At 48.5% G+C, this 23,900-nt stretch overlaps 1 protein-coding gene across 1 annotated transcript in view; it reads right to left on the bottom strand.

Moving 5' to 3' along the window:
- The window catches only part of LOC146195164 (uncharacterized), a 31,207-nt gene extending 7,654 nt beyond the window's left edge, over positions 1 to 23,553 (bottom strand). Inside the window, exons 1-2 of the mRNA XM_084597706.1 lie at positions 23,445 to 23,553; positions 21,351 to 21,404 (exon numbers count right to left, since the gene is read on the bottom strand). Of these exons, the coding sequence (XP_084453832.1) occupies positions 21,351 to 21,404; positions 23,445 to 23,539 (149 nt within the window). The 5' untranslated portion in view covers positions 23,540 to 23,553. The remainder of the gene's footprint in view (positions 1 to 21,350; positions 21,405 to 23,444) is intronic.
- Positions 23,554 to 23,900: the final 347 nt, after the last annotated feature.

The following is a 23,900-nucleotide window of genomic DNA, read 5'->3' as shown; positions in this document are numbered from 1 at the left end:
AACGGCGCACCGGGCACGTCATCGTCGGTTGGTCATCACTTCAGCGTCTGCAGGGCAAGGCACAACCTTCGCCATGGTGACCTTGTACATCACAGCATCCACAAAAAAGTGCTGCGAACTGCACCCGAAAGTGGTCCGAGGAACCACATCGCCGGCAAACATGCTGTATATCTCTGTAGTGGAAGGTTACGCCATGACCAGAGACGCATAGGTAGTTCTGGACTGTTGACGTGACATGTCACGTTCCCGTCAGAACACCTTTACTGGAGCCCATCTTGTCCGCCACGACGGACAGAACGTTTTCATGTTGGTGAGGACATGGACGAGCGAGGGAGGCGAAAGTTTTCACTTAAGGCCCAACAGGGACAGTGGGTATACGCTCGCTGCCGATGACGCGGCAGCCGGAGTCAACCATTAGGGGCATGGAAGCTATGCTCTTCACTGTCGCTTGAAAAGACTCGCCGCCCATATGCTGAACGCAGTAAACTTCGGGTAAAGCATCATTTAAGGCCATCGCGTCGACGACGATTTCGTGACTGGTTCCCGCAGGGAGGACTATATCGAAGACCAGAGTCTTCGATAGACTCCACGGCGTTGAGGGTGCCATGGTGACGAAATCACGGGACGCCCCTGACGTGAAACCCGCAGCGACGCCTGCTAAGCTTCAACCTTCAGCGCCTGAGGAGCGCTCACGTCGTGACACCCGTTCTCACCATAATTCGTTTACAGGAAAGGAAAGACGCAGTATCTGTCACTCGAGGAAAGCGCCAAGGGCACCCGGCGGCGTTGGAACGCGCCCATTCCCGCTTGGTCCTCATAGTTGACGGCAGTTTGGGGACGTCACATCTTTGACTTCACCCTAATTGAGCCACTTAACTGCTTTAAACTTTGGTACTTTCAAATTGCGCGCCAATTGCAGTATCTGTCACTCCCTGAATCCCGCTATAATCCTTACTTATGATTATGATCAGCGCTTCTCGTGGGGGCTGGTGGGAAAGAGCTGACAGGACCAGCTGAAGAGGCTGATGATCGAAAAAGACTTGGATATTCTTGCAGTTCAGGAGACGAAAGTGCAGAGCGAAGACAAATCCGACAGCATGGTACAACCATTTCGAGGAATGTACAATGTGTGTGTCAGGCACGCTGTTGGGTTCTCTGGAGGCTGTATTTTGTTTCTGAAAAAAATCGCTGGATTTTGTTGTAGAAAAGGTTACCAGTTCCCTCTGCGGGCGATATATGTTGTGTGATCTTAAGTATCATGGTCCCGATTTTAGTGTTTTGTGCATGTATGTTCCGACAAAACCTACAGAGAAACTCCAGTTTTTTGAGGATGTCGCACCCTTGTTTAAGTGTAACAGGCTTCTACTGGGTATGGGAAATTTAACTGCGTTTATGAAGCTGGGGACAGAACGCCGGGTAATTTCCATAAAGACGAAAATGCGGCTTGCTTAAGACCTAGTCAATGATGTAAATTTGATCTATGTGGCACATCTGGCAAAAGGGGGAAAGCTCCGACATTTAACACATTATCAAGGTTCAAACCATGTTAGATTAAATCGAGCGTGCATCTCTCCGCAACTGGCAGCGGACTGCGAGTATAACAAGGTCGAAGCTGTCTGATTTACTGATCAAAGTTTGGGAATGTTCTCGATCTGCAGGAAAAAAAGGAGAAACGTAGATTGGGACATGTGGAAATTCAACGAGAAGCTTTTAAAAGACGATCCATTTAGTACAGGAACGGAAAAAGAAATTAAAGCTCTTTTTAGGCCCGATAAAACCACGATAACTGAAAGGTAGGAAACCTTTAAACCAACAGTGAAAATAAGAGCTATAGAGAAGAGGTTGTGAACTGAAGGCTATTGCCCTGAAGGAAGAAAGAAGCCTTAGAGAGGAACTTGAATCACTAGTTCAACTAGCGACCGCTATTCCTGGTGGGTTTCTTCAAAAAATGAAAGAAATTAAACTAAAACTGGAGGATAAGTGCAGGGGAGCCATGATTCGAGCACGCGGTGAGAGGCTGTTGGCCGGTGAGGCGCCGAATAAACGCGCACTATCGAATAAGAACGCGTATGACCGAGGTAAAGATATCTTGAAGATAGACTCTAATGGTGCAATATCATACAACCAGTCTGGTATCAAGCGCGCTTTCGAAGATCACTGTGCAGAGCTTTTTGTACACCGAATTCCCGATAAACCCGGGGTTAACGAAGATTGCTGATTTTTCATGCTGAAACTGGTTCATGCTGAAAGCTCTTGAGAGAGACGTAACCGGCGGTTAGGTTGAAAGAGCCATTGACGATCTCAACCCCAGAAAATCACCGGGTCCGGATGATCTGAGTGCTGCTTACTACAAGTTCAAAAACGACATGGCTGCTGCCTTACAAATGGTATGTTCAGAGTTCTTCGAGCGCAAGACATTGCCGCCTTCGTTCACCCATGCCCACACCGTTTTAATAACCAACGGTAAAAATGAAATTACACTTTGCGCTGTTACGGGATATAAACTCATCACATTGACAAATGTCGACTGCAAGGTTCTCATGAAGGCGTTCAGGAGAAGGCTCCAATGAGTAGCTAAGGATTTATTTGGACACTACCTGACGTGCGGGATAAAGGGCAGAACCTTATACACCAATAATCACGTCGCTAGGTGCGTGTTAAAGCTTTGTGTCAACGAATTTCTCAGGGTTTCCATGCTCCAGATTGATTTGGCGGCCTTCGGTAGTGTGCCGCACGAAACACTTTTCCTTTTGAGGAAGCTTGTAGGTTTGGGTTCGGTGATATGCGAAGGAGTGATAATTGTCTATATGAATTGCACCGCGTGCTTGATCGTAAACCGAGAATTAACGAGACGTATAAGCGTACTCTCTTCGGTTCGCCAAGGTTGCCCACTGTCACCGTTACTTTTTGCACTCTTTGTGCAAGGTTTTGCAGAGTGTTGAGGTTAAAGTCTCCAGTTTAAAGTCATGCGAAGTCCGATTACTGGCCTACGTGGACGACGTTGTTTTTTTTTTTTTTTGCACGGGACAGAGATAGTATCAGGGCTATACTGAACATAACGCAGGAATATTGTGCCAAAAACTGCAGCACGCTGAATTTGTCAAAGTGTGTGGGATTGTGGCTTGGCTCATTGAACAAGACACCTGCTGTCTTTGAAAAAGTACAATTTATCTGGGGTCCACTTTAGAGCGAATGTCCCGAACAGACCTCTTTCGAAGAGTAGGTGACGGGGGCCTTGGCCTTTGTCGTTTATATGTGAGGCAAATAGTTGCACTTCATTTTTCTGCGCAGACAACGACATTTCTTTCTCCATTCTTATATTCAATACATGCTGTCCAACGCCTTACCGGATTTATTAGTTTCAAGTGAGGGAGGTATTTATGCTGTGTTGCGCTATCTCCGAGAGATGGTGGCGTCTTCTTGCTTTCTTGCCATGCGTTTCACCTGAGAGAACTTACACACAGTAAAAAGAAAGCAACTTACGAAGAATCTGATTGACATGATGTTTCTTGTTTCTTTGCTGCTGCTGGTCAAGATGTGTTGAAGAGGGTGAGAAAGATGTGGGTCATGCCCGCAACCCAATACCTTCTTTATCCATATACACACTGGTACCCTACCCGTTAAACTTGGTTATGTGAAAAAGGCATATATGTACCATGGGGGACAAAGTGTTTTGTATGTAACAAAGCAGAAACAATCGAACATATGTTCCATGAGCGTAACAACGCAATCTTTTGGGACGTGGTACAGCTTACCATTCAAAAGGATCTTCCTCTTACACCGCAAGGTATCAGGTTTTGGCGAATTCACGACAATTCAATACCATAAGATGCCATATTCCTGCTGGCCCTGCATTCTGTATGGCTCAGTGCTATCGATTATCGTTACGGTGACACTGGTGTCGAATCCATGTATGACTATTTTGCCGAGAGTATTGTGAAAATACATGATGTTTTGAAAGGTACAGAATGTGATGCACAAATCAAGGTGGTGTTTAGAAATCTTGCACAAATGAAACGACTCCAGTGCTCGCGGCTGACACGCGGCCTGCAAACTTTAGTAAATATTTTGTTCTGTATATTTTGTCATTATGTAAATTTCGCAGTAAAGAAAAAAAAAGCGGGGCATGGCCCAGCGGTACAGCGCTAGCTGGCGATCAAAGAGATGGAGGTTCGATTCCCGGATGGAGATTAATTTTGTTTAGTCAGGAGGAGTCGTGCACCTCTTAAGTGTTGCTAGGCAACGGCTTCAGAGCTTGGCGAGGGGGCTGCGTAACTGTTGTTGTTGTTGTTACGAACTTTATTTTTCCACCGATGTAGGAGGCCCCCTACTCCCCGCCCCCGGCACGCAGGCATATGGGACGGAGGCCGGGGCCTCCGCGACTAAAGACAGGCGAAGTGACAGTGTTTCTTCGCGGCTTCAGCCGCCAGGCGGACAGCTTGCTGCTGGTTGGCGGGGGACTCGCTCCGCAGTAGCAGTTCCCAGGCTTCTCTACTGTTTATGTTTTCCTTGGCGCCAGGGGAATCAAGGCATTGCCAGATTATGTGATCAAGAGTACCCCTTTCTCCGCAGGTTTCGCATCTATCGTCCGCCTTTTCCTCCACTTGCGTGTGGAAAAGCCAGACGGGACTTGGGAAATTCCCAGCTTGCAGGCGCCGCCAAGCGACGGCCTCCTTGTTAGTTAGCGTTCGGTCCGGTGGTGGCAGGGACCTTCTGCTAAGTCTGTAGTGTTCTAAAATTTCCTTATAAGTTTGCAGCCTCTCGTCCATCCCATCGCAATCAGGCGGCTCTACGGCTGCCCGGAAGTAGAGAGCTCGGGCTAGCTCGTGCGCCGCCTCGTTGCCGGGGACGGACTCGTGCGCGGGGGTCCAAATAATTCGAATCTTTCTTTCAAGTTTTCTTTTCTCTAAAATTTTGGCTGCCTCCGTCGAGACCCTCCCTTTTCCAAAGTTCCAGACAGCTGTTTTGCTGTCACTAATAACTATGCTGGCTTCCGTTCCAACGCAAGCGAGCGCTATTGCAACTTCTTCAGCCGTGTCTACATTTCGGCTTCTAACGGACGCGGCGGCGGCGGGCACGCCGCGGCCGTTGACGACCACAGCCACCGCCGCCCCCGACTTCCCGCTAGCCGCGTCCACGTAGGCGACCTCCCCCGGCTTCATTTTCCCCGCTTTCTTTGCGAGCGTCTCGGCCCTCTTTTGTCTCCTCTCCTTGTTGTACGTAGGGTGCATGTTTTTAGGTAGGGGGGGCACTATTATATATTCGCGACACTCTCGTGGAATGTCTACTTTGTGGCTTGTTCCTCTATCTGACTGCAGTCCCACCCAGCCGAGGATGGTTCTGCCCGTGGTGGTTCTGCTTAATCTTTCTAGTTGCGCCATGCGCACAGCCTCCGCTAGTTCCGTCCAGTTGTTGTGCACCCCCATTTCGAGGAGGCGTTCAGTCGAGGTCGAGATGGGTAGTCCCAGAGCCCTCTTCGCGCATCGTCTGATGAGTGCGTCTATTCTCTGCCTTTCGTCTGATCTAATGTTTAGGAATGGTGTGGCGTAACATATGCGGCTAGTGATGTAAGCCTGCATTAGTTTCAGGAGGCTTCGTTCCTTAAGGCCCCGACCCTTTAGTGCGATTCTCCTGAACAGACCCGTGACTTGCGTGGCGTACGCGTTCAGTTTCTTTACCGTTGTATCGTTGTACCCATCTGCTTGTAGAAACAGCCCCAAGATCCTAATTTGTTCGACTTTTGGCACTATTTGGCCGTCTACTGTTACGCTGATGTTTATCTGGCGTTTACACCTGAGCGCCTTCGGGTTGTATATAAACAGTTCCGATTTTTGTGGAGAGCACGAGAGGCCCCTTTCGGCCGCGTAGGACACGACGGTGTCCGCCGCCGCTTGCAAGCGCTCCTCGATGCTCGCGTCACTCCCCTGGGTAGCCCACAGGTTGACGTCGTCCGCGTACATACTGAATTTCAAGTTTTCCACTTTCCTCAGTTCTGCCGGGAGGTTTCGCATGGCAACATTAAAGAGGAACGGGGACAGCACCGAACCCTGTGGCGTACCCCTGCTTCCTAGTTTGACGGTGGAGGATTCAATGTCCTGAAACTTTATCTTTATCGTTCTACCCGACAGGAAGTCTTTTACGTAGTCGTACGTTTTCTTTCCGACCCCCAATTCTTGGAGACCAGAAAGAATTGCCGCGTGTTTTACGTTATCGAACGCCTTTGTCAGGTCTAGACCTAGTAGTACCCTCGCGTCCCTGGTTTCGCTTTCTATGATATCGTGTCTCAAGCGGAGCATTACGTCCTGTGTGCACAGGCCGGGCCGGAACCCAACCATTTCGTGTGGCCACAGGTCGTTAAGCTCCATGAAACGCGTTAGTCGCGTTTGGACTACCCGCTCCATCAATTTCCCTATACAGGATGTTAGAGAGATTGGTCGTAAGTTCTCTAGTTTAGGGGGTTTGCCTGGCTTTGGTATCAAAATTACGTTTGCCGTCTTCCACTGTTGTGGGAGGCGGCCTCTGTCCCATACGATTCTCATGTACTTGGTGAGCGCGCGGATGGAATTATCGTCCAAATTTCGGAGAACCTTGTTTGTGATTCCGTCTGGGCCGGGAGCCGATTTTGTTTTTAGGCCTAATATTTCGGCGCGAACCTCCGCCTCCGTGATCGGCGCGTCTAGGGCCTCGTTTAAGGGTCCTTCGTAATCCGGCAGGGGTAAGGTTTGCGTGTCGCCTACGTACATGTTAATTAGTTTCGCCATGAGTTCCCCGTCCGTGCCCTCGAACGCGTGTCTGGCTTTCGTCAGTCTTATGCCCGATTGAGTTTTCGAATTGTCAGGATCAAGTAGGTGTCTGAGTAGGCTCCACGTATTAGCAAGGCTCATGTTCCCTTCCATCTCGTCACACCTACTACACCAGTTTTGTTCGCAAAGTTTTACTGCGTAATCTTCAATCTCTTTGTTATATCTTGCTATCCTTCGCCTAAGGTTCCTGTTCCATCTTTGCGACCGGAGACGCCTCTCCATGCCGCATTTTGCTTCCCACATATGAAGGAGTTTGCTGTCAACCGTCACCGGCGCATCGTCCTCCCGTAGGGTCGTGGTTGCTTTCTCTACTTGTTTCTTAAGCGTCTCTGCCCATTGCTCTATGTTTTGGATTTCATCTCCCGATTCGCAGTTTTCTCTGATTTGCCTAAACCTGTCCCAATCGGTGATTTTGGGTTTTTTGAGCCGACGCGTTTTGACGCCCTTGCTGAGGGTGAGAGCCAGAACAAAGGGGTCGCTGCCAAAATTTTGAGCTGTGTTTTTCCAGACTGCGTCTCCCGTGTTTTTTCCTAAGGTAAGGTCCGGGGTGGTGTCTGCACAGACGCTGTTTCCCATCCTGGACGGACAGCTAGGGTCCGTCAGCAGGGTGAGGCCGAGCTCATGTATGTCCTCCCACAGTTGCCTACCCTTGGGGTCGTGTCTATTGTAGCCCCATTCTTGGTGGGCGGCATTGAAGTCTCCTAGAATTATAAGAGTATTGCTTCCTGCTGTTTTGATCGCTTTGCGGAAGAGGGTGCGGAAACGTACCTTTCTCTGCTGGGGGGTGCTGTACAGATTTAAGATGAAGAGACTAGCCTCTTCCTTGCGACCAGTGATAATTTCTATTAATACAGCTTCGATGTCTCGTGAGTTGACCTCATGCTCGACTACCGCTATGTGTCTTTTAACTAGCGTGGAGACGCGGGATTTTTCTCCCCGATTACCGTGGAACGCCTGATATCCCGATAATTTTGGTAGACCTTTTCCTGTTTCCTGAAGGGCTATAGCTAAAGGTTTTTCTGCGCTCTGCCCTAAGTGCTGTTGCAAGAGCGCTCGCTTTCGTTGGAAGCCGCGGCAGTTCCACTGCCACACCAGAGAGTCTTCATTTTTACTGCGCCTGTCCATTTTGTTGAATTGGGGTCACAGTCTTTTCTAATGTAGTTAGCCTCTCGGTGAAGGCGTTCTGCATCGCGGTGAATTGCGTCTGCATTTGATTTACCGCACCCATTAATTGGGTGAGGAGGGTCTCGATTCTTTCAAATCTTGCTTCGTATTTAGCGTCCAGTCTCCTTTCTAATGCCACCAGCGGATCCGTCTCGTTCCCTTTACGTTTTTGCGGGGGTGGCCTGATTGTTTCAGTAATCATTTTCTCCTCTTCATTATCCTTCTGCTCAGGGAGCGCGACTACGACCTTTGTAGGCGGGGAAGAGGGCATCTGTTTCTGTACCTGTTTTTGGGGTACCAGTTGGTTCCTCGGTGTAGGAGGGGGGGTACTCTTTTCCATTCTTAAATTTTGAATCTCTGTAGTGAGCATGCTGAGCATGCTCTTGAGCTCTCGATTCTCTTTCTCAAGTTTTTTAGTTCTCTCGTCTGCCTCCCTATTTACCTGGGAACTGCTAACCGTGAAGCTTACCGTTTTTCGATCTTCGCTCGGACTGCGTCTGCGTGCAGGTGGTCCCCACGACGTCTTGGGGTCCCGTGTAAAGTACCCGGAGCTGCTGGCAGTGGATGAGTCGGCCAAGGTCCTCGAACTGGAGCGGCTTCGTCCAGAGCTGGAACGGTCCCTGGTACCGGAGCTCGAGCGGCGCCGCGTAGAGTTGGCGGTGGCTCCTTCCTCCAGCCTTGGGAAGTCCCCCTCTTTGGCTGTGAAGTGGTGGCAGTCCTTGCTGTTTGATCTCGATCTCCTTCTTAGTAGCCGGGGGTCCTCTTCACCATTTCTGGTTCTTGAGCGTCCCGCTCGCTCGCAGTTTTGCGTTGCATCAGCCAGTTGTTCCTGCTGACCCAGTTTTTTCTCCCAACGTCTTTTTTTGGTGATGTATGGGGTTCTATATATCTCCCGGCATCGCTTATCGCCGAGGAGGTGATTCTTTCCGCATAGCTGGCACCTGGGTTCGCACAGATGACCTTCTTTCGGGTTTTCCATGCCGCATCCGCGGCACTTTTTATTCGTCGGATCCGGACAGACGTCGTCTCGGTGTCCCATGCGCCCGCGCGCGTGGCAAACTTCATATTTCTTCTTGTACAAGACGCATCTTTGCGCGAAAGGAGATAGGTACACCCAGCCCGGAACCTTCTGATCTTCGAAGAGGATTAGTATTGTTTTGGAGGTTGCTCCCAGTCTGCGAACACCGAGCACTGAAGGGTTCTCCTTTCTCCTGCGTATTCGCTCCAATAGCTCTTCGTTGGAATAGCGTAGGGGGACGTCGTGCACGACTCCCTTGCCACAATCTTCAGGCATAGCGGGATAGGCCTTTACTTCTATATTCTCGCTGCCGCAAAGAACTGCGCGCAAAGCCGCGTACCTTCTTCCACGCTCTTCGCTAGTAGTGGCGATTAGTATGGACTGTTGCTTTATATTTGCCGAGAAGATGTCGTTCTCGGCGTCCCTGAGCTCGATGCCGGCGGCGCGGGCGATCGATTCAGCCAGTTCAATCATTCCACCTTCTATTAGACGGCTGACTCCGCCCCGGGGGCGTATTATTATTTTTTCGGCGTCCTTCGGTATCTGCACGGACTGCTTCTCTACCGATTTTGCCGCTAGCTTTCTTCCGATGGCGGCCTTGTGACCTGTAGTCCGCCGCTCTTCATCTTTGGTCGCGGTTCGCGTTTCCTCTTCGAGGGGCACTACGCGGCCTTTCTTTTTCGTAATAAACCAAGTACCCTTAGTTAGCTCCGCGGGGTCGATAGTCTCTCCCTCCACCAGCTCCATTGCGTTGCTCATGCTCTTCTGTGGCTCCCGCCGCCGAGAGCGTCTTTCTTCTGCTAGGCCTATGGGTAGGCCTAGCGGTCCCGCGTGGGCCACCGAAAAATAGGCAAATTAGTGTGCCTACCTCCGAACTTGCGGTCTCCTCGGACTCCACTTCACGTGTGTAGTCGAATCCAGCGGTATAATGCACGCCGTAGGTCGAAACTTGGACTTGAACGGCTGCGTTCGACGGAGCTCATCGAACGCGCGGCCGCTCACTCCGGCTGCCAGCCCTGGCTGTGACGTCACGGCATGCGGCATACGCGAACCTCGGCTCCGACCATCGTAGTGAAGCTTTGCGCTTCAAACACGACGCTTGGTCAGTGACGTTTACTATGTCGTTAATATGAATTTGAAGAGATTTTCCCGCCCCAATGGTGCAGTGGTCAAGATGCCCGACTACTGTGCCATTTCAATCCCGACCGCGGGGGGGGGGGGGGGGGGGGGCTGCATTTCGATGGAGCCGAAACAAATAGGCCTCCATGTTCTGTGGACCACCAGGAACGCCGAACGAGGTGGACACGCCTGACATGGCTTTGATTGTTTTTTGTTGTGTGCACCGTTAACCACGATACACGAAGGAAAGACCAGGACCAACAGACGCCTCTTTCTGTGTGGATTCTAACGACGCTGCTTTCAACACCGTGAGTATATTTATATTTCTAGGCGTGAGTGCAGAACTTTGAAATTCGATAACCTGTGAAGTGTCCGTGACAGCAACCGCTGCCTTAGCCCTAATCAGGACTAAGCGCGTTCCGGCGGAACGGCGCCCTTGCGGCGTTCCTTCCTGACCGGCGTTCCGTAGCGGCAACGGATACAGCATTACTTTGGAAGCCATGAACATCATCCAGGGCTACGAACATAACCAGGGGACCTTTGGCAGTCTCCCGAGCACAGGAAAGAACACGAAGCCATTGACTACGGCTGATGCAAGCTGGAAAACCATTCATCTCCGGGCCAATGCGGACCGGCACGAAACCGAGTCATCCGGAACGCCGAACATCCTAAAATCACCCTCGAGCAAGCCCAAGATCCTTCCGCGCACTCCACATTTACCAAGCCTTAACAACTTTCCATAAAAAGTGATTATACGGCCAAAAGACCGCCTTGATCTCCGTTACTGGTACCAACATGGTCATGCTGTGAATACCGCCCTTATGCAAGCCGCGTAAGGTATGACGCTCTTGACAGTGCCCCATATCCGAATTTTGAGCTTTCAAAACATCCTGGTTATCGACACTTCACATGTGGACGACGCTACGAACCTTGCTCGCATCACCGCCTTAACCTTGGAAGACAAATAATATGCTCTCATAGCCTATGCCGCCCCCCCGGACTTCTCCTGTAAAGGTGTGGTGCACAACATTGACCCGAACGCCACTGACGACGTTCTCACCAAACACTTTCACTAACGCACGCACGTCATCCTCGGAGTGCGCCGCCTTGGCAAAACGAACACTGCGGTTATCGCTTTTGAAGGCAGAAAAGTCCCTTTCACTGTTAACTATGGCTGGATCGAACGTCGGTGATTCATCTATCGCAAGACTCGCCCCGCTTGTGATTAGTGTGGAGAGGCCGGACATAGGTCTGACGTCTGCCCGCATCCGGCCAATGTCGTGTGCCCTGACTGCAGCACTCCTGATCCTGCAGACGACCATAAGTGTCAACCCCAATGTGCCCTATGTGGTGAACATCATCGAGTAAACTCCAAGGCCTGCAAGAAAAAAGTCGTCCAGCCAAACACAAGGAGGAAACCAAGAGAACAAGCTCCCCAAGTGCCTAAAATCATAGGGCGAACGGAAGACTGCCCGCCACTATCGTTAACCACAGCTATCCAACCGCCTTCCAGCACCCACTCCCGTTCAAGCTCTGATTCGGGCTTTAGGAACAGCACCGGTGACTTAACCGCGAAGCAGAGTACGACCCAGGATCGCAAGGATGGGCCCCAGATATCATCGCGGACTGTCTCGTTCGCCCCCTCCAATGAGAGCCAGTCATCAACAACGTCCAAATCGTGTAACACGGGTTTGGTGAGTACTGCAGAGTGGCCTCCCCTCTTACCCTCCTCATCTCAATAACCAATTAGCTATTTTTGAACAAACGATCCATCAGCGCATGAATGAAGAACAATCCAACACCAGCAGCTACGTTGACTCAGCCATCAAGGCTCTGCGTGCAGAGACCGAAGTCCACCGTAAAAAGCAAAAACTCCGTGGGCCCGCTACCACCATGGTAGATACTGATGAAGAAGAAACAGAATCATGGCCACCAGAAGAATATTAACTATATGGCAATGGAATTGCAGGGGATTCCAACATAAACAAGCCTCTCTTCAGCAATTTATACTTCACTCCAGTGATCCCCCTGCCGTAATTCTTCTGTCAGAAATTAAGCACTCCCCAATTTGCCTCTCGGGATACAGTACCCACCAGCGCTCCCCCACTACCTGTATACTTGTCCATAGAGAATATACTGGTGTTTTGCACGATTCACTTGACGATAATATTGACCATTGCTATCTTGAACTGCTTCCCTTTTCTTGTGACAGTCAAAGTGTACATATTTTAAATGTGTACAGCAGTCCGCGTAAAAGAAGTCACAACTTCAGTTTTTTCATCAAACGCTTTCTTACACATGCGGCCGTGCCTCAGCCGTCTTCGCCGGAGATTTCAATGCACCACACCCCGCCTGGGGTTATCCGTCTGCCACACCTAAGGGACGTAAGTTGGTAGACCTGGCATCTGATGAAGCCCTCACTACGCTAACGACCCTTCGCACCTCACACGTATGGGTAACAGCGTCTCTCGGGACACCTGTCCCGATCTCACCTTTGTAAAAAATTGTCGTAATTCCTCTTGGACAAACCTAAATGAAACACTAGGCAGTGACCATTGTATTCTATCTACCACTATAGTAAGTAACAAGCGCAGTCGGTCTTCAGGTACTGCCAACATTATAGATGGGACAAATGGCACGAGGCTATGCCTACTACTCACTCGGAGCATATATCAGATATCGACGGATGGGTATCTGATCAACTCGCACAGGTCAAGAAGTACAACAAAACTCTCCGCACATCCAATGAGACTCCGGCTGTTGACCCCCACTTACTTCACCTGTGGGAGGCCCACTGCTCACTAACAAGGCGCTGGAAAAAGCAAAAGCTTAATCGCAAGCTTAGGCCGATTACGCAACTACTCTATCCCATCAAAACTGGCGTACCCTATGCGACAATCTGCGGGGCAAACTCGGCGTTTCCAAAACCTGGAACATTCTACGCGTCCTTATTGATCGAGCTTACCGAAATACCGAACAGAAAGCAGCACTACAAAGAATTATTCCCGGATTCGCCGGTACAAACGAGGATCTGTTTGCAATGCTTACTAAAAAGTATCTCTGCACCGCACCCTCTAGATCCTACCCAGACTACACAGGTACGCCGAATCCCGCCCTGGATGCTGATATGACCGTTGTGGAACTGCGTGCAGCTCTGGCCACTATGCGGAAAGATGCAGCGCCGGGGCCAGATCGTATCACTGGCAAACTTCTCTTTAATCTTGATGATTCCGCTCTCGAGGCTTTGACTGAAGATTTCAACAGTAACTGTTGGGCACAAGGAATTATTCCTGACTCGATCGTGGAAGACTGCTGAAATCCGCTTTATTCCGAATCCTAAGAAACCCTTCTCAGTTGAGCACCTCCGCCCTATTTCCCTTACTTCTTGCTTGGGGAAGCTGTTTGAGCCAGTTAATAATACCCGTCTCACCAGATATGTCGAAGATGAAGGCATCTTTCCGCACTCTATGTTTGGCTTCCGCGCCCACCTCTCTACACAAGAAATCCTAATTAAACTACAATCGAAATTTCTAACGCACCCAAATCGACATCAAGTACGAGCCATCCTGGCTTGAGATCTGCGCGGTGCCTTCGATAACGTTACCCATAGCAGCATTCTTTCCAGCCTGAACTCCACCAACTGTGGTTATCGTACCTACAACTACGTACGAGCTTTTATAATCAATAGGAAAGCCATCCTTAATGTGGGCGGAACTACTTCCACACCCATCAGTCTGGGCCCTAGGGGCACACCTCAAGGCGCGATACTTTCACCACTGCTTTTCAACCTCATTATGAAGGACCTTCCCAATACGTTCAACAGCCTTCCGGGAGTACGACATGCCATCTACGCGGACGATGTGACCATTTGGGCTGCCCATGATAATGAAGGCGAAATTCAAGCCAACCTCCAAGCGGCGACAGACCTGGTCAGTGCCTATGCCGCTTCTCGTGGCCTTGCCTGTGCCCCTGAGAAACCGGAAATTATTATTATTTACCGCCGGCGACATCCCCCTTACAGTGCCGCCTCGCCAATTGAGGTCATCCTGGACGGCCAAATGATAGAAGTCGAGCCGGAGATCAAGATTCTCGGCCTCTTTATCCCCAACGGCCGCTCCCATTCCTCTACTCTCAATCATTTAGTCAACACTACCGATCAAATTATACGAATGCTTGAACGAGTTAAACATCGAAGCTACGGCATTAGGGAGCGAGACGCACTGCAGCTGGTGAACGCATTCATTATAGCCCGCATTACCTACGGCACGCCATACCTTCCGCTTCGTAAGCAGGAGCTCAATCGGTCGAACACTCTTGTCAGAAAAGCGGTCAAGACAGCCCTGGGGCTTCCCCAATGCACGTCTACTGACCACTTACTCCAACTTGGCGTTCATAACACCATTGAAGAGTTGCATGAAGCACATCGCCTGGCGCAACTTGTCCGCTTAGCGGTCTCGTCCTTTGGAATACATGTCCTTCAAACTCTCAATATTGCCCCGCCCTATACCACCCAAAACCGCGAAGATCTGCCACAGAACATCCAACGAGCTATTACCGTCAAACCTCTCCCTAAGCACATGCATGCAGAATATCACCAAGACCGCCGACAGGCAAGAGCCACTCACCTCTCTCGAATATGGGACAGCCAACCGAATACTCTGTACGTAGACGCTGCTGGCCCTGTTAACGGACATATGGCCATTACCGTGACATCTCCAGCGGGCCCTCTCCTCAACTATGCCTCTCTTCGCACCACCTTACCGAGTATTGCCCAAGAAGCAGCCATCGCTCTGGCAGCCGCAACTAATGCACAAGCTACCATCATGTCAGATGCCCGCACCACACCACCTGCCGTAATTATCTTCGCGGACGCATCGGTGCCGCCAGCCGCCGAATCCTCGTCGCTAATCCTGATCTGGATTCCGGGACACCAGTCGATGCCCGGCAATGAAGCTGCCCATCGGCACGCTCGCGCGCTTCTTCCCGAGCCTCCCTTCTCCCGGATCACACGTATGCCTCCCCGATTCTTGCATACAAAGAACTGTATCTAGAACTGCATGTATGTTAGTAAAACGTCTGTCGCACTGACAGAAAAAGAGATGACCATGCTGCACAATCGATAGTGCGTCGGCAGTTTTCACCACGTGCGTGTGATGGGGAAGTTTTACATGTGCTGATATGTATTTTTATAAATTTTGACTATGCGCATGTGGGTACAGCAAGTGTGTGTACATATATATGCTCTACCGTTCTTCGATTAAATCAGTTGTCAGTTCTGCGCCGTCGTTGTCCACTTCTCCTCTTTGTCTCGTCTTTTTGCGCACGTATATTACTGCCCATCATAATACACAGAACTGCTTGAACACTACAGGCTGCATCGCCGTACATTACCTCCCCCTTCTCCCACTCTACTCTCCCTGTCTACTCAAGAAGCAGCAACTTACCGCCGCCTGCAAACTAATACCTTTATTACACCATTTCTCCTAAACCTCTGGTACCCCTTCCTTTATTCCCCTGACTGCCCACATTGCAGTGAGCGGGCAACGCTCTACTACATGGTTTGGGCGTGCCAAGTTACGCCTTCTTTAAGCCCTCTCCCCCACCCCTGCATAGAAGATTGGGAGGCCGCCCTGCAGGATCCCTGCCCGGAGCACCAGCAATGGCTGGCTCGCTGCGCTGTTAGTGCAGCCACGGCCAACGGGATCCTGGACTAAGGGTCCCACCCCCTCGCTGACAAAATAAATAAAGATTTTTTGTCCTCGTCCATGTGCTGTGTGATGTCAGTGTTGTTGTGGCTGTAGGAAGAAGGAAAAGAAAATGCACGGGCCTGCTACTGGCTCTGTAGCCTAGCCACCTCCGCTGCCTCGTGCAGACAGAAGAGAAAATAGAGAAGAAAGAAAAGAAAGAAAGAGGGGGAGAATGACGCGCGCCGCCACAACAGACGTCGTCTACCGCCGAAACGGTGGCGGCTGCAATGACAGCCTACAACATAAACATTCCGTGGCATGGCTAGCCCCCGCCGTAAGCTACGGTGACCTAACTGTCCCAGCCCCTTCAGGGGAGTACAGCCAGATTTCCAAGTGGTCAGAATTACTTCAGAGCCCTCCACCATGGCGCCCCTTTCTCTGTCTCCGCTTTCTATGCCAAATTTCTCTATTCCCTTATGGTAAGACGCCCGACTACTGTGCCGGAATACCCTGGTTCGAACCGGACCTCGGCAGCTGCGTTTCGATGGTGGCGAAACAAGAGGCGTCCGTGTGCTGTGCGATGTCAGCGCATGTTAAAGATCCCCAGGTGGTCGAAATTACTCCGTAGCCCTCCACTATGACTCCTCTTTCACTCTTCCCCTTTCACTCCCACCTTCCTCCCTTCCCTTACGGCGCCGTTCAGGTGTCCACAGAAAACAAGTGAGACAGTTACTGCGGCTTTCCCTTCCTATAAATCAATCAGTTTTTTATTCCCTTACACCGTGGGTCAGGTGTCAACAAAACAAGTGCGACAGATATTGGGCCTTTCTTGTGAACCAATTAATATTTTTATTAGTTTTAATTTGAAGAAAACATAACATGTGGCACTTCACATTTAATAATATTTAAGCAAGACTGAAGGCCCTTAGTGCATCTATAATGAAGTGAAGACCCACGGAATACCATGGACGCAGAAGACGTGACACAAGTTGTGCAGGAAGACTGCCTTTTCTGCCGATGATTTGCTGGCAAATGGTGAACTTTGCTTTGGAGTTCGGACTTCGATGGAAGTGAGCTGAATCCCTCCGAAGGCCGTGCACGTGCACGTGCTAGCGCGGCACGACCTACCCGCAACGAAGTATCGCTTTAAAAAGAATATTGGAATTAAATTAAAGCTGCCCGTTTTGACGTTTACTGTGGCAACGGCATGGGGCTTCTTGTCGAGACCACTGGTGATCTTGCCTAGAGGAATGCAATAGGAGGAGCGTATTGCGAGTGCGGGCGTCATTACATTGGCCAGCAGACGCTTCAAGATAGACTCGTTTTTCTACAATGCCCATTGCTAAGTTTATTCCTTCTTTGCTGTGTCAAAATGATGCTGCCACTTTACTCAGTAGGAGACTTCATTCCATACAGCAGTGTTTGTAGACAAGGGCAGAATGACCGATATAACAGATGGGTCCTTTTACAGAGATCTTAGGCACAAATTAAGGTCCAAATTTTACCGCATCCTTACTATTAACACTGATGGAAGCCAGTCTTCAAGTGAAACTTTTTTGTGTGGCCGATCAAGATGAGAGTAAAAGACCTACCAAGTTGTGGCGAAACGTGTGCTTCTACCTGCTCTGTAGTGCGGCAAGATACATCTAGATATGATTCTGCTATTAGAGGGATTTGTGCAACGAATGTATCATTTCTCCACTGACGGTATATGAACGGCTGGAAACAAAGCTGTGCGTCATTTTTATTTTCAATTTTATTTTTATTTATTTTTTAGTTTATATATAAATTGCTTGAGCAGTAGAGGTTAATGAGCAGTAGAGGTTGAAAATATGTTAATTACTTTTACCATATAGTCTATCGGATACCTCTGTCCTGTAGTAAGCAATATATTGGTCAAATGGGCAGACACCTCAATGATAGGCTTCGTGAGCATGCGGGGATGTTACTAACATGTGTGGTAAAGGCTTGTCGGCTCATTGCCGTGTTTGCAATTGCATTCCTCTTCTGAAAAAAAGTTGGTATTTCAACATCAGCAGCCTGATTATACCCACTGCAGGGCCAAGGCCTCTCCCATATTTCTCCACTTAAACCGGTTCTGTGCTAGCTGCATCCACTTGACCCCTGCGAACTTCTTAATCTCATCCGCCCACCTAACTTTCTGCCGCCCCCTGCTACGCTCTCTTTCCCTTGGAATCCAGTTTGTTACCCTCAGCGACCATCGGTTATCCTCTCTTCGCACTACATGTACTGCCCATGTACATTTCTTCTTCTTAATTTAAATTTAAATTCTTAATGTAAAAGTGCACAAAAATCGGTTAATGCGTGAAATAGTTGAAGCTGAATGGATTACTCTTTTGAAAGATGAATGCACAAGTAGCCCCTCTGTTGCGTTGCTGCCTGAGGAGATTGCGTATCTGGCTGATACGACTCGCTAGCGCATGTTCTTTTGGCTCATGTGATTTGCGGTGATATAAAAGCCATTCTTTGTTCCTTGAATAAATATTAGTTGTAACTATTCCGCCGGCGTGGCGCAGTGGTTACGGCGATCGACTACTGTTCCCAGGAATGCGGGATCGAATCCCGACCTCGGCGGCCGCTTTTCGATGGAGGCGAAAAGCAAGGCGCCCGTCTGCTGTGCGATGTCAGTGCATGTTAAAGAACCCCAGGTGGTAGAGATTTCTGGAGTCCTCCACTACGGCATCTCTCATAGCCTGAGTTGCTTTGGGAAGTTAAACCCCACAAACCAAACCATTAGTTGGAAGTTAGCGGTGTGTGTGTCTTCTTTTTCAATCCTTGTCTTGGAGCGCTAAATTTTGTTCCCTTCGATCATCTACCAACAAGCCCAAGTACCTACCTTCTGTATTACATTTTTAGTACAATGGGCCCTTTTACGTATTTTGTGGATATTTCGACTGCCGTAGCTATCATTGATGTGGCCAGCAGTGGTGCACGGACACTCTCGTTTTGCTGTCAGAACAAAGTGCTTCCGGAGGAAGTGAGGTGGCTCTTCGGTGGGTTCATCCCTTCGCAAAGTAATGACGTCAGAGTTTGCAAGATTCTGACGGCTGAGTCGTTTCGGCTAGCTCGCCTCTACAGGGAATACCTTCACTTTCTTGTTTACCAAAGGTAAAGTCCATCCACAGCAGAGAAGAAGCTTCGAGAGTGCAGGCGGCTTGTCAGCCAGACTTAGGAATTTATTTGGCAGCGAAAACTTGACCACATCAGAAGACAGCATTGGGACAAGGTTCCTAAACTTCAGTGCGTCATACATGCACCTCAAGGGCTCTACCTGATCATGTGAAATCTGTTTTGTCGCTGGGACCGAAGTTTGCCCTGGAGCCAAAACCGTATTTAGTGGAGCGGCTCACGTTCGTATGCCAAATTTCTAGGATCCTACCCGAACAAGAGTCCGACCATTGTGTTTCCGCAGGTGTAGACACCTTACAGAGATGTAAATTGCAACGTTCTAGACTTCCTGGAAATCGGGTTCAGTCTTATCTTGAGCAGCATTCGTTGTGCCTTCTTCCCGCTGACAAAGGAGGAGGATTTGCTTTAATGCCGTCTGCCCTTTTTCATCAAAAAGCACGTGAAGCTGTGTCCTCCACTTTCAACTGCCATCCAAAACTTAATATGTCAAAACGTAAAGCTGAAGCAAAGAAACTCAGCAAGAAATTGGACCTTGAGTCTGTTATCAAAAATATTACAGATTGTAAAAAAACAGTTCCTTCAGGTTTTCTTTAGTGCAAAGACCCATAACGCTCATGTACCGTTCCATGCTATTGTATCTGAGAATGGCACATGGCAAAATTCTTCAACGTGCATCATAACCTTCAACGTGCATCAGTTGTTGCACATTCCTCAGAGTGCTGTGTACCAGTGATCACTTTGGGTACGTCCTTGCTTTGCATTTGAATCCAGCATTGGCCAAATTTAAGTAGCTAGTCACATCAGCAAAAGGCGCGCGACAGTAGATTGTACAGCGCCTCATGATGGCCAGCAATGTTAGGGGTATGAAGGCTTTAGCTAGCCCTCGCACTCTGATATTCTTGACAAAAGCTGGCCCTTCAAACAATAAAGGTGCTTTACTTCTCAGCAGGCCCCGATCTGTTTCTGACCAGCTGATTCTTTTTGTTGTAGATAATGCTGCCAACATCATAGGTGGCCCTCTTGTGACACATGGCCGAGTTATTGTGTCTCCTGGGTTTGTATTTCACAGCGAGCAATACTCGAGGCCAAACAAGACAGAACGCTCAGTCTTACAAACTAATTTGGAATATGCCTAAAATTAAAGCTCATTGTTTCCTTCAACAACACGAAAGTAATTTTAAGGATGTTTGTACTTTCATACCAATTCTTATAATGCTGTGCATTCAGTACAGCGAACATATTGAGGTCTAAGGATGCTGATTCCCAGCAACTAGTGGAGTTTTTTGCCAGTGTTGCCCCCAAGAACTACATAGAATTCAATGAAAAGAGATTTCGTTCATAAGAATTTCTTCGAAATGCTCTCTGTCAGTTGTTATCAGGATAATGAGCACACCTATTTTCTTTCACTGTTTTCTCTGTGCCAAAAATAGTTTCACTCCAGAAACTTGCTTGCAATTTACACTTTTGACAGCTGTGGCTGATTTGTGGGTCTGCAGCTTAGATAATGCCGTTGTAGGTAACTCATAGTCTATAAGCCGATTTGAACTATGCCTAATAGCAACAAGAAATAATTGACTTCTAACAACGTTCAGCTAGTGCAACTACATTAAATAGCTACTTTTTCGAATGTAAATTTCTATCTCTAGAACACCTTAGTATTTTGCTTACGGTTGATTATCCGAGAATGGGATATATATATGTGTGTGAAACGTCATTAGTAGAGTGCTACTAATTAACTTTCGCCACCTGTACAGCTCTTCAACATGAATTCACAGTGCATTACATCCGTTCTTTCCACCTCCATGGAACTCATGTCCATAGGCTTGTCAGTTGAGTGATCTAAACATTGGGCCATTGCATTGGGAAAATGCAGCTGTTTTGCCATTAGATCGGATCTTGGCCGTAACAACTTGAAGTCGGTGAAAGAAAAATGTGGAAACGGCTGCACATTTCAGAAATCTTTCGGTTCATTAGCACTAGGTGGTCTAAACTAATCTCGAACTGCATTTTACGAAATGTTTATAGTTTTTGTGTGCTTTTTCTCCTTAATTCATTTCAATTTAGCCACTGCTATGAAATCGGCCCACATGTTCGTGTAGTCAGCGGAACGCGAAGGAAGGCTGCGTGGAGTCTGCATAGAATGTTCCACAACCTTGTAGAAACGTCTTCTTGTCCGCGCGAGAATTCTTAGCCCTGCGTGCATCGGCGTCATGCAGCGATGGTGAGTAGCCCACCTAATTTTAAGGCTAATTTTTCCCAGGCGTTGCAGAAGCGAACTCCTCACTCTACTGACCAATCTACGAATGACTCTGGCATGCCTCAACTGCTCTGCATGTAGGTGCTTTTGCAACAGGCATGCAGCAGACTACAGTGCTAAGGCCCTTCTAAACCGTTCGTGGCGGCACTTACGGAGTTTTGGAAACAGACCCTTTTCCTTGCTTCCGGAAGCTACAGTCAGGGAAGCTGCGCGAATGAAAAATAAGCGCTATTAACAGAGACGGTCAAACAAATGAAAACGCTGTAAGCGTGCAGCTCCACTTGGCTCGCTGGTGAAACTGCACTCAATCGAAGCTCTACGAGGGTGCTCTTATCGCAGACTCGGCCACACTCAAGTCCAGGTTTAGTACAGTGCCTTTAATATTGAGGCAAATGTGAGATATAGTGAGGTACTTAACCCGTTTCACTTTTCCTTCATTCTGAACCGAGATATTTATTCAATACAGTAAAGCGTCTAGTTTCACCCACCTTTTTACACGACAATTTTAATATTTTCATCCCACCGGGGTGGCGCAGTGATTACGGCGCTCGACTACTGTTCCCAAGGAGGCGGGATCGAATCCCGGCCTTGGCGGCAGCTTTTGGTTGGGGGCGAACAGCAAATTTAAGCGCCCGTGTGGTGTGCGATGTCAGTGCACATTAAAGCACCCCAGGTGGTCGAAATTTCCGGAGTCCTCCACTACGGCTTCTCTCACAGCTTGAGTCACTTTGGGACGTTAAACTCCAATAATAAAACCAAATAAACTAAACCAATAATAATATTACTTCACCTTCAGTGAAAATACCAGACACTATGTGGCGTAACGTGTACATCTAAAGCAACGTTTTGTTTTCTCCCATAAATTACTTGCATAATACAGTATTTGTCGTTATAAATACCCTTTATAAATGCTCGCTCCCTTTACTCGGCAGTTTTCTGGAATGCTCTATGCGAACGCCGTTTGCAATAAACATGCCTGCGAGTGTTCTCACCTATCAGCAGTACGAGCAGGAATAAGACTGAGAGCTTAATCTTGCCCTGGATTTCGCACCTGCGCCAACGCGTGGAAACGTTAAAGCCTGGAGCTGTGCAGCAATGTGCAGCACCCAAACCCTGGCCAAAACCTCACAGGGCGAATGCAAATGCAGAATGCAAACGCAGATTATTAATGGCGCACTAGGAGGTGGTAATTTCCTTTAAACCAAACATTGTCGTTACGTAAACATTGTCGTTACGTACCTATACCCACTGCAAGGCGAAGACCTCTCCCATATTCTTCCAATTAACCCGGTCCTGTGCTAGCTGCATCCATTTGACGCCTGTGAACTTCTTACCTCATGCGCCCACCTAATTTTCAGCCACCCATGCTACGCATTTTTTCCCTCAGTATCGAATTTGTCACCCTTAGCGACCATCGGTTATCCTCTCTACGAAATACCTGTCGTTCTCATGCCAAGTTCTTCTGGATTTCAGTTAGGATGCCACTAAGGCCAGTTATTCCACTGACCTACTCTACACTCTTCCTACCTCTTAACGTTGCACCTATCGTTTTCCCTTATACAGCTCTCTGCGTCTTCTAAAACCTAAGTGGAGCCCTTTTCGTTAACCTCCTTTTTCCGGCCCTATTGTTGAGGACCGGTACGATGCAACTGTTAATGCTTTGCTCTTGAGCGATACCGGTAAGCTGCTACCCTTGATCTGCGAGCACTTGCCAACTGCGTTCCATTGTCATCTTATTTCCCCAGTCATTTCCTTCTTATGGCCCAAATCTCTGGTTACTACCTGCCCTACGTATCCATATTCACCTGCTACTTCCCGTGTTTCGCTGCCTATTGACTGTTGTTTCTTTCCGAGGCTTCTGAATATTACTTCAGCTAGTGCGTATTAATTTTTGGGCCTCCCATTTTGCTTTCTAATTTGGGTGATCAATACTTCTTTGCAGTTCATCCCCTAAGTTACTTACCAATGAAATACCTTCCATGACCAGCAGATTAATTCGGTGTTCCCCATCTACCCTTATCTGTCCCTTCTCCTTTACCAAGTCTCTGAATACTTCTTATAAGCAAGCTGTCAATAGTATCGTGGTAATATCATTTCTCTTCACTTTTCTTCCCCCGCGATATTATGTGGAAGCAGTGCAGAATTCAGTAAGGATTTCTGAAGACTTGGACTTCGTCAGTTTGAACTTCATACAGTTGTTGGTTGCGACCGCATTTATCTATGAAGCATGTTCGAGGAAATAATACAGTACCTTTCTGCAGCTGACTTGGAAATACGGCACTAAACTACCTGAGACCAGTAAATGGCAGCTTTTATAAGCCTTGGTCTTGTGTCTGTCCATTGTAAACGAGACAACTGTCCTTGTACTAGTTTTAGCTTGATAGATATGCTAGGCGCCTGATTATGAATAACAGCCCGCTGTTACAATGACAGAAGAAATGATTACGCTGAGGTCATAACTGAATATATTCAAACGGCTGAAAGCGCGGACGTGTTCTAGAGCTCTAGAACAGTGCGACGAAATAAATAGAGAAAAGAAAAACAAACTCATTTTACGAGGTTAGTTATGCTGCTGATTGTTCCAGAAGTCTTCATCGTTTCTAAAGTTTAATAAGGTCAAGCTCCAGGTTCTTCAATGAGGCTTTGTGTGTGTCCCATTCATCACAACCGGTAAAGCGCTGTCCGCTGCGTTGTGGACTGGC

The sequence above is a fragment of the Amblyomma maculatum genome, chromosome 3 (genome assembly GCF_055883805.1).
Source record: "Amblyomma maculatum isolate TAMU_Amacu chromosome 3, ASM5588380v1, whole genome shotgun sequence".
NCBI lineage: Eukaryota > Metazoa > Arthropoda > Arachnida > Ixodida > Ixodidae > Amblyomma > Amblyomma maculatum.
This window is presented reverse-complemented; position numbering and strand designations above follow the sequence as displayed.